Genomic DNA, 15,926 nt, shown 5'->3' on the forward strand with positions numbered 1-15,926 from the left:
ATTTGCAAATGCTCAATTTTAACTGACCTTCAGGAACCAATTAGATTGTTATAACTTTGGCCTACTATAAATAATTATGTATCTCCCAAATAGAATATGACCAAATTTTTACTGTTACGACTAAGGGTTTATCAGTTACAAGTTTGTTTAATAATTTATTTAATTCTGAAAAAGATTATATATTTTTTTATATATGAATGTTTTATTATAAATCTCTATATTTAAATAAAAAAAAAGATAAAACTTATCAATTTTTATTTTACATTAAATATTTTCTATGAATTATTTACATTTTAATAATTAATTAAATATTTCCTAATGAATAATCTACTTCCAAAAATAGAAAAAAAATCTATAGAATATTTTATGGATTTAATTTATTCAAAAATGAAAATATCTACATTAAGTAAACAACAATTAACAATTGGTTATCTTAAAATAAATCAAATTGAAAATAAACATATTACTTTCAGCCAAACATGTGTGATCTGTGCAACAACTTGTAGGATTAAAAGTAGCCCAAAATCAATAAGTATCACTTCTTCCATCTTCAGGTTCAGATCAATATAAAATATATGAATAACCAACACTGAACATAAAACAAATACGATAAGAAATATTTTAACAGACAAATCTACATATAGCTAAAGTATAGTTTGTAACGATCTGGCGCTGAAAATGAAATACTTATAACGTTAAATTTTGAAAAATTTCATTGCTTCTTAAAAATGTCAGGTTTTCTATAAATTATATATCACAATTAAATAATAATAACAAATTTATAAAATATTTTACATATAACTACTACAGTTCTCAGATACTAACATTTCTGCGGCTTAACTGTGAAATACTGAAATTTAAAAAAATCAACATTATACACTCAAATAATCTGAGGAAAAATAAACACAAATTACATCTTCTAATATTATTTGGGCAACCTGATTTTATATTACACAGGATAAAACAAGATTATGATATTTGGTGTTTTATACACGTACATACATTTAAACATCAGAAAAGTTATAAAACATAGTAAAGAAATAATTATTTTAAGTTTGCTCTAATTTTTTTTTTAATAACCATAAAAAATCTAATTTTAAGATAGTAATAGTAAAGAACTTATAAGTTACATAATATCTACTCTAAATTTTGTTTAAAAAGATTTATTTATGATTTTTATCATTGTTTTAAATTAATTTTATATACATATAATAAATATAAATATAGACTAATAATAATTATATAAGTTTAATAATAATTAAAAATATCAATGGTTTTTTAGAATTGTCAATTCCCAAAACATTGATTTTTATTTTTTCTAAAAAATTGATGACAGAATTCTAGCAACAAAAGGAAAATACCTGTAACAGAAAATTAATCATTAAAAAAAAATCACAGAAAACAATAAATAATAAGCAGGATGTAATAAAGTTTGAAAACAGCTATTTATATTACAAAATTATGTAACTGGACAATAAAACCAGATGTAAAAATATTATCTTATAAAAAGTTAAACAATTGCATTTGTGATTTGAATATAATTTTATCAAGATGATGATGTGATGTATGAACTATAAATGTGATGTATGAACTATAAATAAAGTTTTATGAGAAAAACAATGATCGATACCTTTTCTCAGTAATTACTCATAAGTAATTACAAGTATTCTTTTTTCAGTAATTGAAAAAAGAAACTGTTCAACAAATGATACATGGAAATGAATGTGTTGAAGAAATTTAATTTATCTTACAACATTTCATTTAAAGACTTTGTATTCTATGTGCTTACAGTTAATAGTCATGGTAAAACAAGTCACAACATCACTCAGCACACTTTATTTAATAATTCAGCAATGATATAAATAATTAAACATTTAATTTGCAACAATGTAAAATTAAATTATACATTACTGAGGATCAGTTCTTAATATTCTTTATTAGAAGCAGTACAAGAAAATACTTAATTTAAAAAATTATACCAAAGGTTTAAATTTATTAAAAGAAATATCTTTTATTTATCTAAAAAGAAATACATTTAGGAAACTCACTTTCTTACAATAAATGTTTAGTTTCCTTTCTTTAGTATGGCAACACTCTAATTTCAAGTAGAATTTGTTTAGAATGTGTTAAATTATATTGGACTGAGCAGCCTCATTAATTATGTTTTCTCAGCTCAGTAAGAATTTGTTAAAATTATATGTTTCAGGTACCCCTAAAACAAATAAATCACTAATTATCGTACTGAAGAGTTAGCAAGGCCATTCTACTACTGATAATATTTAAAGCAAATAAATATTTAATTAACAAATCGACTGTTGAATATTAATTCAGCCAACCTGCTAATTTGACTGTAATGTTAGAACACGATATGGAACTAATAAATTCTACAAATTAATTACATATCATTTAAATTATATAAATTCATGAAAATGCTTTTGTAAATTCTATAATTTTTGGTGCTACCGCAAAAATGTGAGTAGCAATAAAAAAACAGGTTTCAGTTGTGTTTTTCTTATAAGTTTTACAAGATTACCATATAACTATACTATACAAATGACCATTCGTAGTTGGAAATTTCAAACTTCTTATAAAATAGAATTTCTGTAATTGCACACATTTACAGTGGTGTGCAAATTAATCTGAACACATAAAAGTAATTAGTAAAAAGTAATTTTAGAAAAAAGATCATACTTGTAAAATTATCTTATAATTAATATGTCGGCCTTTATTTTCACTAACACAGACTATTTGGTATTGATTCAACAATTATACGATACATTTTTCTTGATTTCTTCATCATTAAACCATACTGATACTATTTTTTTAATGAAGTCAATTTTTGTGGTAGAATTCATTTTTTGACTATTGCTCAAAACTTTTCATTGGGTTTAACTCTGGAGAGTTGCATGGCCGCAGGAGCAATTACATGCTTCATTCTTTGAAAAGTTTTTCCACTTTTTTGGTAGTATGGCACCAAATCTTGTTGGAACATGCGATTCATTGCCTTGGAAGAATTTGTTTTGAAGTTGTCACAACCCTTTCTTTCAGAATCTTGATACATCCATCACTTTTCAATACATCTTCTACTGGAAGTAATGAACAACGCCTTCAAATGTGGAAAAACCCCCAAAACATTTTTTTCTGGGGATGTTTTTTGACTGATTATTGGATACGAGCTGGTGATATATTCTTATTTGATGCTTTGTTAATGTGTGGAACCCTTTGCCTTTGAACATACAAATGACTGATCGAAAAACATAACATTTTTCCAGTCTTCTTTGGTCGAGTTAGCATATGCTGGCCCACAACAGTCTTTTTTTTGCTCATTGCTGGGGTTAAAAAGCTGATTTTTAGCTGGCCGACTAGCTTTCCATCCAGCTGCAAGAAGTTGACATTGAAGTATAATATATGGCAATTTTCTATGAATTGATCAGAATTATAATTTTGTAGTGCATCTTCAATGATAGTACACTGTTTAACTGACAAACTAATTTCTCCAATGAAAAAAAGTACAATTTATTAATCTGTAAGCCAAACTCTCTGTAAATATCATTATAAAGGGCATTTTCCATAATATGATGTAAATTAAATCCATAAATATGACTAGACAGTGCGATGTCAGTAGTCTGGCCAGTATGGGATTGCGAGGTGAAACAATACAAAAGACTGCTGGTGTCATGAAATTCTTGAAACTGAAAGAAGTTCAAGAAAAAAATGTAGGCCTACTGATATTTAACATAAGATTTTATAAAGAAAATTGATTTATGAAGAGTTTTTACTTAAAACTGAAATTTTCCATAACAAAATTCATCTAAAAATTATTTTATATGCATTTAACAATTTTCTTTTTAGAAATAAAATGATAATAGTTTTATGAAAAAGGTTTCTAAGAATAACAAAAAATTTTAATATTTTGTAGACATAGTTTTCATTAAAAAGTCTATTTTCTCTTTGCTTCATTCTTAATCTTGTATACCTATATATTTTTTTTGAAATGTATACATATAAACAAATTTATGCAAGCACACACAAGAATAATAAAAACATATAATTAATATTACATGAAATATAAACCACCAAAACACACTAAATACATAAGTTAAACTTACCATATTAATTCCAAGAATCAATTTTCATGGGATCCTGCATCTTCAGTTGGTACTTAATTCTATAATTACATTAAAACAAATTTTTATAATTGGTAAATTTTCACTTAGTCAAAAGTGTTAATATTTTATCAATTTTGAAATTATTATTAATGAATACATAAATTCTACTGTCCAATAATAAGGTAAAAATAGAACACATTAAAAATTAATATAGTTTTCACCAAAAATACAATTACACAAATAAAAAAATATAGAAATAAAATTACTATGCATATGATACAAATAAATATAAAAAAGCATATAAACCAAATAACCATTACAAAATATTAAAAAAAAAAACAATATAAATAATAAACAGGATTTAGGATGAATATATAAATTAAAGCAATAAATATAAAAATATTTATCTTGGTAAAACCAACAGTCATTTAAAAAAAAAAAACAGAACATTACACAGCAAAAACCAAAAAAAGAAAAGAAAATAATATGAGGTGTGGCTAAAAAAAATGGATTAATGATATAAAAACCGTCATTTTTAATTCTTCACAATTTTAACACTATCCCTTTCAGTATACTCCCCTCCATCATTCCATGCAAATTTTCCATTGGTCAAAAGGCAGTGTTGGAAGTTATTTTCAGAAAGTTTTGATCTCTGTGGCGGAGTGGTAGCATCTCTGTCTTTCATCCCGAGGTTCCAGGTTTGAATCCTGGTCAGGCATGATATAAGCTAAAAATTTCCAATGTGCTAATGACAATAGCAGTTGATTCTCATAAAACTAAAAAAAAAAAAATTTCAGAAAGTATGTTTGTAGTCTCTGTCGCTTTGTCTTTCACAGCTTCAACTGTCTCAAATCTCATTCCTTTCCCTACTGATTTCCCCTTGGGGAACAGAAAAAAAGGTCACATGGGGCAAGGTCTGGTGAATAGGGTGGATGGATGTTCCAACACAGGGATCCAATGCTTGGCCGAAAACATACTGGCAGACAATGCAATATGGGCTGGGGCATTGTCCTGATGAAGAATCCACGATTTGTTTTTCCTCAATTCAGGTCGCTTTCTTCTTACTTGTTCACAGAGAGTAGTTAGGACCTCAACATAGTATTACTGAATCTGTTTGACCTTCAGGTACCGAATTTATGAACACAACCCCACCGATGTCGAAAAACATGGTCGTCCTGAACGTGGGTCATCTTCAATCTCTTTGAACTGTTTAAACCACTCAAAAACCTGAGTGCATAATAAAAATTCATCACTGTATACAACTTTTAACAAAGAATGAGTTTCTGTGGCAGATTTTCTTAGTTTCACAAGAAATTGTACATTAACATATTATTCTTTTAAAACACTTAACATTTTTCCTACAGGCTTCAGATGCAATACAAGATCCGATAAGAACAAAGGCCATGGATCAACTAAGGGGTCCGCGGTTGACTCTGGGGGCAGGAATGAAGAGAGGGGATATCATGTAACCAGCCCACATGCCGTTTGAACTTCATGCATGCACTGTTTATCTGTAGATCATCAGTCCAGTTTTTTCTTAGCTACACCACATATAATGTAGCTGACCATTTGTTAGAATGCAAACATAGTACCAAATGAACCACCAAATCATATTTGAAGATCATGATTTAATTAAAATACAATCTAATGGTTGGTAGTAATGACATTAGAACAAAAGAAAATATGACCTTTTAAGTATTACATCATTCCAATACTGCACAGTAGAATTTGCATATTTGTCCATAACTTCAAAATTCAAACTATAAATTATAAAAATTTATTTTAATGTAATTATAGAATTAAATACAAACTGAAGAAAAGGGATAAGTGAAACTGATTGTTGGAATTAATAGTATATCTGATAACTGTGTTTTGGTGGTTTAAACTTCATTTAATATTACATTTTATAGCGCAGTGGTCAATATATTAATGAATTATTTGGATTTAATAGATAATATATATATATATATATATATATATTCAAAAAATAAAACTTAACCATGAAAACACAGTAACAGAAAACCTAAAATAAACTAATACCAAAAGTTGACTTTCACAGGATCCTGCATCATCAATTAGTAGATATTATTAGTAGTTATTAGATTTAATAACTGATGACTGAATAGACTAAAGCCTTTTTAAAGTATCAAGAATTAATCTCACAAATCACTCACAGTTAACGAATGAAGATGAATGCATTCAGCTTAATTAACTTTACTAATAATATATAAATGTCCACTCGCTTGTAAATGTCACTCACAAGCCATACTGTGCAACATATATTTGTTCTTTTATATTTTACCTTTTCTTAAAATTGCTTAACTGAAAATGAACATATTAACTGCCTTCTTTGAACTTCTCTAAAAGATCAATGTCATCAATATAAGGCTATGTTTTTTCTTTTCAGGAATAACAATGACCAGGAAGAACAATAAAAGAATATAATTCAGTCACAGAAATGAAAAGTTAGCGTTTCATTTTCCAATAAAAATAAATCATAAATGCTAATTTACAAAAAATTTATTGTAACATTAGCATAATAAGATTCTTAACAAAATTGATATATTACAGTAACAAGTTATCCTGATTAACACTGTTTAATTACATACTGAATGAATTAATAATCACCTGAATGAATTAATATACTAAACCTGTTTTACTACTTTGAACAACTTCAGCAAACTACAAACTTCTAAATTACCACAGAATTATTATAATTCTTTCAAAACATGAAAAAAAGAAGCTAACAACATTATTATACTGAAAAGAAGTGTGAATTATAAATATTAATATTAAGTGTAATATTAAGCTGACATTATAATTGTTAATATTATAAATAAATATACAGAATAAATACTAACCAGTTACAATTTGTGCGTAGATCATAACAAGAAAAAAAAAAGTTAGAAGGGATGAGAAGGAAAAGAGAGATTAAGATAAACTTTAAGGCACTTCAGTGAAAACAATAAAAACAATGAGAACAGTAGGTCAATGACGTCCTCCTCGAGCATTCAGTTTTGGTAGACCACTTCTGAAATAGATACAAATATCATTATAAAATAAATTATACAGACAAAAAACAAAGTAACATGTAAAATGGAACCAGTAAATGTCACTTCTAATATGGAATAGCTGAAAATTAAGATAGTTACAATGAATCTATCTATAATAAGCATTACAAATAAAGAATTAGAAATGACTAAAATGTTGGGGGAAAATTAGATTTGTGAGTAAAATATCTTTTTAAAACTGCCTAAATGTTAACATCTATTTGTGTTTTATTGATTTAAAAAAGACATTAGATAAGGTACAAAGCACTTCTGCAATACTATAAAAAAAAATCATTTTTTCTAAAATATTTAAACATTACACTTTTTATATACAGAATGTATCACAAAGTTTTTTAAGACTTTCATAGCCTATTGTACTCCTGAAAATAAAAGAAAAAATTCATATAATCATATGACCTAAAATACTTCATTTGCGATTACGACTAGTTTACGTACCAGTTTATAATAATATTCAAAAATGAGACCGCCATTTTCAACACATTTCTTGGCATGCTCCTGTACTGCTTTTGTTGTTCTGTTTAGTTCTTCTTAAGCTGATCAGCCAAATCCATAATATGGACAATTAATTACTTATGAAAATGTATTTTTGTTTTGTATACAATATTTTTCATCCATTCCCAGATGCAAAAATGTGAAGGTGTTAGGATCAGGTGATCTTGGTGGCCAGGAATGTAGACCTTCACAACCAATCCATTTCTCATAAAAATGATTTAAGTGAGTGGAAACAGCACAAGAGAAGTGGGGAGGTGCGTCATTGTGCTGGAAGTACACTTTACATGTCGGCACTAGAGGAACATCTTCAAGTAGCTGCAGTAATTCTTCTTGAACAAAGTGCAAGTAGACCTCAGCATTTAAGTGGTCATGTAATATGAACGGTCCAAACAGCTGATTGTGAAGAAGGCTGTACCGCACATTGATGCTAAATCGGTGTCGAAAATTGTCTTGCTCTGTTTCATGAGGATCTACTTCTGCCCATGTTTGCTCGTTGAGTAAGTTATGCCATCTCAAGTGAAATTTGCCTCGACGGTAAACAAAACATACTTGTAAAATCATTGATTTGTATTCCACCAGTTGCAGAACTCCAAGCAAAGCGGATTGTCTCCTGAGTGTAGAGTTGAATTGGCTGTTTATGATAAGGAAAAACTTGTTTTGTTTAAGTGTCCTCCAAAACCATTGAATGCAAAATTCTAATCTGCTTAGCTGGTACAAATACTAGATAAACCATCTGTTTCCCAAAGATTGCAAAAAGCTATACTAATTCGTTTGGGGATTTGGAAAATGTATTTCATATTCTATTGCAGCAGTTATAGCATCACCATTACTCTCGCAGATAGGCGTATGAGAGCTACTCAGAGGTACCTGATGTAAGCAGAAAATGCATAGATATGCGTACAATGCAAGTGCCAGTTGACTGTCTGCCACCTCTATGTGGATTGGTACGTTGTGCGACCTTGCGTTGTAAATTTAAATTGCCCAGGAATTTTTGTCAAATCCTGGGCAATAAATAAAGAAGTTCCGGACTGGGTATTTTTATTTCAGAAGTATTAGTATTTACATACTTAGTAATTAGTATTTTACATACGTTTTAATAGTACTTAAATTTTTCTTTTTTGTATGGTAGTTGTATATTTTTATATTTAACATTTTAGTTTAAGTTTTTTATTTTGTGTTTGCTTTTAGTATTTTAGTTTGAGTTTTAATTTTGTTTTTGAATTTCTATTTTAAGTTTTTATTTTGTTGTTCTTATTAGATTTTATATTTCATATTTTTGTTTTCCAGGCGATGATAACACAAAAATGTTTCTCACCTAAAAAAAATTACCATTAAACTCACCCATGAATAATGTAAGTATATTATTCTGTTTGTAAATAATATGAGATATTTTCTTTGTAAATAAATAATATTTTATTGCCAACTTTGAAATAATAATTTTTCAAATAATTTATTGTATTTCTGTCATCCTAAAAATTTCAATGAGACCTCATTTCAACATGGTAAATGAAATCTGAGTGAAATTTTTCACTAGCCATAGGACATGTTTATATGAATTTTTTTCATTATTTTCATGAGTAGAATAAGTTATTAAGTCTTGGGACAATGTTGTGATACATTCTGCATTTGCATATAAATGTAAATTGTTATTCATGTGATAAGAAAAAAAAACAGCCATGAGAAATTAGGGTTCCAAATTAGAAAGATATTTTAAAAAGTTATTTTATTCCAAGCAAAATGACAAAAATCTGAATATGCAAAATGAAATATTTAAAAATAAAAATATTTAAATACATATTAATTTATAAAAAAAAGAAAAAGATTAAGAATACTTACTTGCTCATCTATATTGTAGGGGGGGGGGGGGCTTTTATATTTTAAGTAATATTGTTGTAATAGCTAAAATCTCTGAATCTGATGGCTAGTTGGATATGTATCTCTTATAGTACTCCTACAGCAACATCTAAGTACATACCTTATTGAGGCCAGTGCTTTACATTATTAACATTTATATTTTACTAAAGTTCAAAACACAATTTTACACATTATATCATTTAAAAGCAAATTAGATTTGATTATTTATAATTAAAAAATTACTATAAAAAGCAAAATTTTCTTCCTTTTGGAATGGTAAATCAGTGTTTTATTAGTATTTATACAAAATATAAATAAATAATCATGAATTTCTATTTAGAAAAGAAAAAACATAAGTAATGTTTGTTTTTAAATAACTATAACTATAAATAACACTTTCTTACTATGATAAAGCCAAACAAAAAAATAAAAAATTCAATAATTAGTTTATTTACATTTCTTTGTGATGAAAACTATTTAATCATTCATGAAAAATTATTTTTTACTTTTTCATAAATTTTTTCCATTTTTATCTTTAAAAATTAATAATATTACAAAAACATGCTGTAATTCTATTTAAAATACACCATCTGACAAAAATTGAATTATGTATTTATTATCAAATTTAATTTTTTCTATAACTTAGTCATCATTGAGCATAGGCCTATACGATCTATGCTAAATCAAAGCCAGAGCAAAGTATATTCACTATTTACACGTAATTTTGAATAATAACCGTGGCAAAATGCGTGCTGACTGAAAAAAAAACTATCCTTCAACAACAAACGGCTAATGCGACCACAATTTTATCTAAGATAACACACATCATGTTAAGCTTTAATTTCAGTTAATGTAAAAGTACCTCCTTTTACATCAACTTGGGAAAAAACAGCCTAAAATTCTTTAAAAAAATTGTAACTATCAACATCCACCTTATAAATAATGACCAGATTGATTGACATTACATTTTTAATTTGTAATTAATAATTTTTATTATACAGGCTTCAAAAATATTACCTAACTTTTGGTGCTGGCAAACGTGATACAGGACGAGGTATAACACTAGGTGGTCGAATACCAGAAGGCCGAGCAAGACCTGATTGAGCTGGAGCACATGCTGGTGTTTGTTGAACTGCGGTTCGATTAAACATTGTTGGAGGACGCAAACCTGACATCTAATAATGGATAAACAAAAATAAAATTGCATTATTTCTTCTAGATTTACATCAGTAGGACACGAATGAAAATGTTTAGAAGTGTACTAGTCTTATAACTTATTTTTATATAAAACTCATGTTATTAAGCAGAATGATAGCAAATACATTTAACTGTTAGTAAAGCTACATTAGTGCAGCTCTACATTTGTATAATCTATGCCACTAACCATTTGTTGCTGCAACAAAGCAGGATTTTTTTTGTTGGCAAAAAAAATCCTGCTTGTTTTGTTTTCCAAACAAAAAAAAATTTTTTTGTCCAAATGTGAAATTTCAGGGAGTTTTTTTAAATAAAAAATATACATACACAAATATATATATATATATATTTATATATACACAAATAAATATATATATATATATATATTTATACACCAAACGACATAAATAGACGAAAAGACTGTAGGAACAATCAAATTTTTGAACCCAGATGTAAAACCTTAAGAAATCACAAGACATTCAACAACATAGTCAAATTGTTCCCTAAAATATTTTTGAAGTTAGTCTCGAATTTACATCTCTGATGCAATGTTGCATAACAAACACAGTCCACTAGTATGTAATATATACTGTTGGTTGGCAATTGCAACGAACACAAGCAGGTGAATCAGTCTGAGTCATCAAATATCCATGAGTGAGCCTAGTGTGCACTATTCACAAACAGCAAATAATAACCTCCTAACAATGGTTATTCTTAGATAAAGAACTCCAGGGTTACATAGTGTCCTTAACTAATCAAAGTTTATTATTAGATTGTAGCAATCCATTCACTCAGTCACTCATCAAAAACCACTCTTCATAAAAAAGAAAGATCATTTGAAACAATGTAATTAGTGAAAGAAGGCTGCAAAGAAGCCTCTTTTGCTGCACACTCATTGCCTGAAATTCCAATACGGCTGGGAATCCAGCAGAAGCTCATAGTTGTATTCGATGAGTCATTTCAGATATGACAGACTGTATGTCACAAACAACAGGGTGTCTGGAGTATATATCACTCACTAATGGATGGAACCTGTACAGACAAGTATGTATCAGAATGTTGAGCTAAATATATTTAAGGCCTTGTTAACTGCAAACACCTCCGTAAAGAAAACACTGGTGATACTGGGAAGGCCAAACATGTATGTCAACCGTCAACCACAAAAGTACAACTAACAGAATTATTGTGGCTAGAGCCATCTGTATAAATTATAACATCTGAATTCGTGCTATCTGCAATATTCAAAAAGGTTTTTTGTAAGATAACCAGATTTGTGTCATTTTTTTCATAATGACCAAGACTAAAGCAATAATTTACAAGCAGACCGCCAAGGGAGGTGGTAATGTTGTGTAACAGGAGGAACTGGAGGTAACTGTATATTTAGAGCTAAGAGAAGGTGCTGAGCTCTGATGCCTAGCAGAGCAGTAGATCTCGCATATTCCCGATATCGATTAAGATGTGCATTGCAGAAAATCAAAAGTAGGATGATTTGGTTGCACATAATGCAAGCTACACAGAAGTAGATAATTTGGCTTATTTATTCCAAATTTTTATTTATTTTATTACAGTGGCTTACCACTGTCCACAACTAGACCTACCACAAGGCTTGAATAAAATGCACCTGAAGCCAGACAGATGAATGAGAGGTGGACTGCATCGAGCATCTTTAGAATGGTGGCCAATGCCAATGATTTAGCCAAGCAGCCGTAGTCTAACCAGGAATGGACCAGAACTCAGTAGAAGTGCAACATGCATACATGATCAGTTCCCCAACAAGTATTGAAAAGAACTCTCAGACTGTCCAGCATTTTAGACATTTTTACTTTAAATTTAACCTTGTAATTTTAAATGTTTAAACTCCTTCAAATGCAATACCTAAGTTACTCGTTGGTCAAACCACTTCCACGAAATTAATTTGCACGCATGTCTCAAATGGTACACCATTTAAAAACAGTTGAGGGTCAACTCGTTCCCTCAAATGTGAAAAACAAATGCATTTCATATTTTCAGGAGAAAACATGAGAGAATATTCTGTTATAGATATGCTAAAGATGTAATGCAGTATCCAGGAGTTGAGATACCATACTTAGCTTGATATTATCATTTCCAGGGTCACGGGAATTATTCAAGGCATACATTAACACATGAAAAAAAAAAAAATGTTTAATTCATTTTCAAAATCTCCAGCAACAAATGGGACCACTTTCTACCTGCAACTTAAATCTGACAAATCAAATATAAATATCTGATAAAATATGATGTAAGTGAAATTGCTATTACCATATTTCCAAATGGTGTTCACCACATCCATTGGCATTATTACAATGATGCCGTTGTTTTCAAGTCCAACTGGCTGTGGGGACTCTCCTAAGCTATACATGACCTGTATAGCAAAACCTATGATGGAGTTGTCTGAGAAATGGTATTGATATCATTCATCCATGATTTTGATTTAGTACACTGAAACACTTGACTACAAACAGTCCTCTCATTGCAGAAAGCACAGAGTAATTCACTCACGGGGTCTTCAACTGAAATTATGTAAAGCCCTGTGACGATCCCTTGTGCATTCCTGTAGTCTTTATCCCACCAAGGAACAGCAGACTGCCTTGGCTTTCCAAAGGGACAAATTCATATGTGCTACTGACTATCAGGTATGTAAACTTTGCTAATTTATGGATCGCGCTACCACTCTTGTTGTGCTGGCAAAAGGAATCCTTTCGCCAGTCTGCTTTCCAAACTACCATCTGTATGGCTGACTCTGAGGCAAATCATTACCATGGGCTGAGATAACAACCGATCTGTAAGAAATTTTTGGAAATGCGCCAGGTAAGGCGTGGGAGTAGGTTTGCTGAACATGAGAGATCGATGCAAGAAAATGTACCTGATGAAGATGATACAAATGTTTATGACAAATCATTCAATAAGCAGAAATCTAAGTTCTGTCTCAGTTGATCAATTATAGTACCTTGGAAAGAACATGACGATGAACCCCATGAATAGTGATGGGCATTGAAATTACCAATTTATAAGGCAGGGTAAAGAAATCAGAGAATACAGACTGGACAGATTATCGTCATGATATTGGTACTTGGTGGATGTCCCAACCCCGTAAGGGAAGACACCTAGCGTTGTCTTTTTACATCTTATAGTAATAAGCCTGGCCTCGTTGGGATGTCACCAATGTAAATGCCTCTGTAGACATTGACATCAGTGGTTTATAAACTCAGCTTTTGCCTTCGCTGTAGGCCTCGCCCGGACATTTCTTGATGGACATCTCGATTCCCCCCCGAGGAGAGAAGATCCCGCCAACATAGCGTGTCCGGTCACTACACCACCCCCTCTGTTCCTTGCCAGTAGCGGATTTCTTGGTGGACAATATAAGCTGCAGATATTCATTTTAAATGGCGTCAATATTTTGACAGAAACAGCAGGGATGTTTGCCACTAGCGAAATATGAGCAACCAATATGATTTCCTTCAGGAAAATAGCCATACCTTCAAGTTCTCTACCCTCAGTTTGATGCTTGCATCTTTTGCAAACATAACTGCAAAAAGATACATCATCCTGTGGATGAAGGCGAATATCCTGCAGACACATTATTAAAGGATTTTTTCCTTTATTAGGATTTTAATATTCTCACAGCAAGAAAGGAAACTACAAATATTTCACTGAATAATATTCATAGCCATAGGAAATTCTTTTTTCCTTATTATATATATGAACTCTGGATGCATAAATAATGGTGCAGATTTCTTATCAAATACTATCTGATTTTTCTTTTTGGATTTTATGGCCTTTAAGAAATGCTTTGCTTCTTTGGGCACTTCATCCGCCACCATATCCTCGTAGAAATCTCAAAATGGTGGAGGGGATTTGGAAGCCTGGGAGGATGGATGTTGTACCAGGGGTAATGTTTTAATAGATCCCATCACAGGGATCTCAGTTGTTTGCTGCATAATTGGTGCAGCAGGAACTTTATGTGATGGTATAAGAACTGAAGTAGATTTAGATAAACCACCATCGTTTTTCTAGTAGAAGTTACCTTCTTAATGCTGTAACAGCAGCCGTAAGGGACTTGTTCTAACACAGCTCCAACCAATTTGGTTTCACAATATGCATTACTTCTCTTTTTGTAAGTTGTTAGAGATAACCTGTACAAAATTAATACCAGGTTGTTAAGGTTCCTCATGCCGAGTGATTTCCTGTATTCTCAATGTACCAAAGGGAAGGACACTTTCTGCACAATACAAATTTTCAAAATGGTTTTATCTTCTTTATAAATTGGGCATTCTCGAGACCTTGCAAAGTGTGGAACTTTACAATTTATACATTTTTCTGCCTCGGTGCATGTGATGTCATTCAGTCTTGTACAACCACTATGTGCACAAACTTGTTCCTTTGTGCAACCAATTTTGGTGTGACCAAAACCCTGACACTGGAAGCAGCATCTGGGGTTTGGTATGTATGGTCACATATTGACAAAAAGCTAACCAACTTTTATAAGGTCAGGAACAGTTGGACTAGAAAATGTTAGAACTAGCAAGGATGTACCAACAACCTCGCTACGTCAGCCAAATCAGGGCAAAAGATGAAATTAAGCGTCTTATGGGGCTCTCCACTACTACTCCGTGTTTCCCTATATACTTATGGGCTAGCTGTTTTTAGTACTGTTCCTCATTACTCACATCAACAACCAGGGTGCCACTCCAAATTCTCTTGGGCTGATCAAATTGGTCCTACTGGCAACAAAATCAAACTGCACTGTTTTGCTTTGAAGCAATTTAATAAAATGCTAAGCTGTCACTTTATGAAATATTTATTATGCCTTCGCACAATCTCATCTAAGATATAATATCATATGATGGGCTTCCTCGTAAAGTCAGAATTAGTTTCCACAATACAAAAATGGGCTGTTGTCATTTATTTGGCACCCAACAAATACATACAGACATTTAGAAAAGCAAAAATGTTAACTTGTCAATTTGTTTATATTTATGAACATGACTCTTTGCTAAAAAGAATAGTCTCTTATACTTAAAAAACAACAATATCCATATTTACTGCCTAGAAAACAGAACTGTTTTTCAAGTATTTCAACACAATAATTCGGCTTATGAGAGCCTTTCAAAAAATCTTTCCACCAATTTATTAAAAATAAAATTAAAAAATAAATCCTGAATTTTCTGCGTCTCCGTTCAATATA

General features: G+C 30.4%; 1 protein-coding gene across 1 annotated transcript in view; it reads right to left on the reverse strand.

Annotated features, from left to right (window-relative positions):
- Positions 1-2,125: 2,125 nt before the first annotated feature.
- LOC142332160 (uncharacterized) overlaps positions 2,126-15,926 on the reverse strand; it is a 65,910-nt gene continuing 52,109 nt past the window's right edge. The window contains exons 8-10 of the mRNA XM_075378433.1: positions 10,544-10,701; positions 6,971-7,140; positions 2,126-2,212 (exon numbers count right to left, since the gene is read on the reverse strand). Coding sequence (XP_075234548.1) covers positions 7,098-7,140; positions 10,544-10,701 — 201 coding nt within the window. The 3' untranslated portion in view covers positions 2,126-2,212; positions 6,971-7,097. The remainder of the gene's footprint in view (positions 2,213-6,970; positions 7,141-10,543; positions 10,702-15,926) is intronic.

The sequence above is a fragment of the Lycorma delicatula genome, chromosome 11 (genome assembly GCF_047948215.1).
Source record: "Lycorma delicatula isolate Av1 chromosome 11, ASM4794821v1, whole genome shotgun sequence".
In the NCBI taxonomy this organism is placed as follows: domain Eukaryota; kingdom Metazoa; phylum Arthropoda; class Insecta; order Hemiptera; family Fulgoridae; genus Lycorma; species Lycorma delicatula.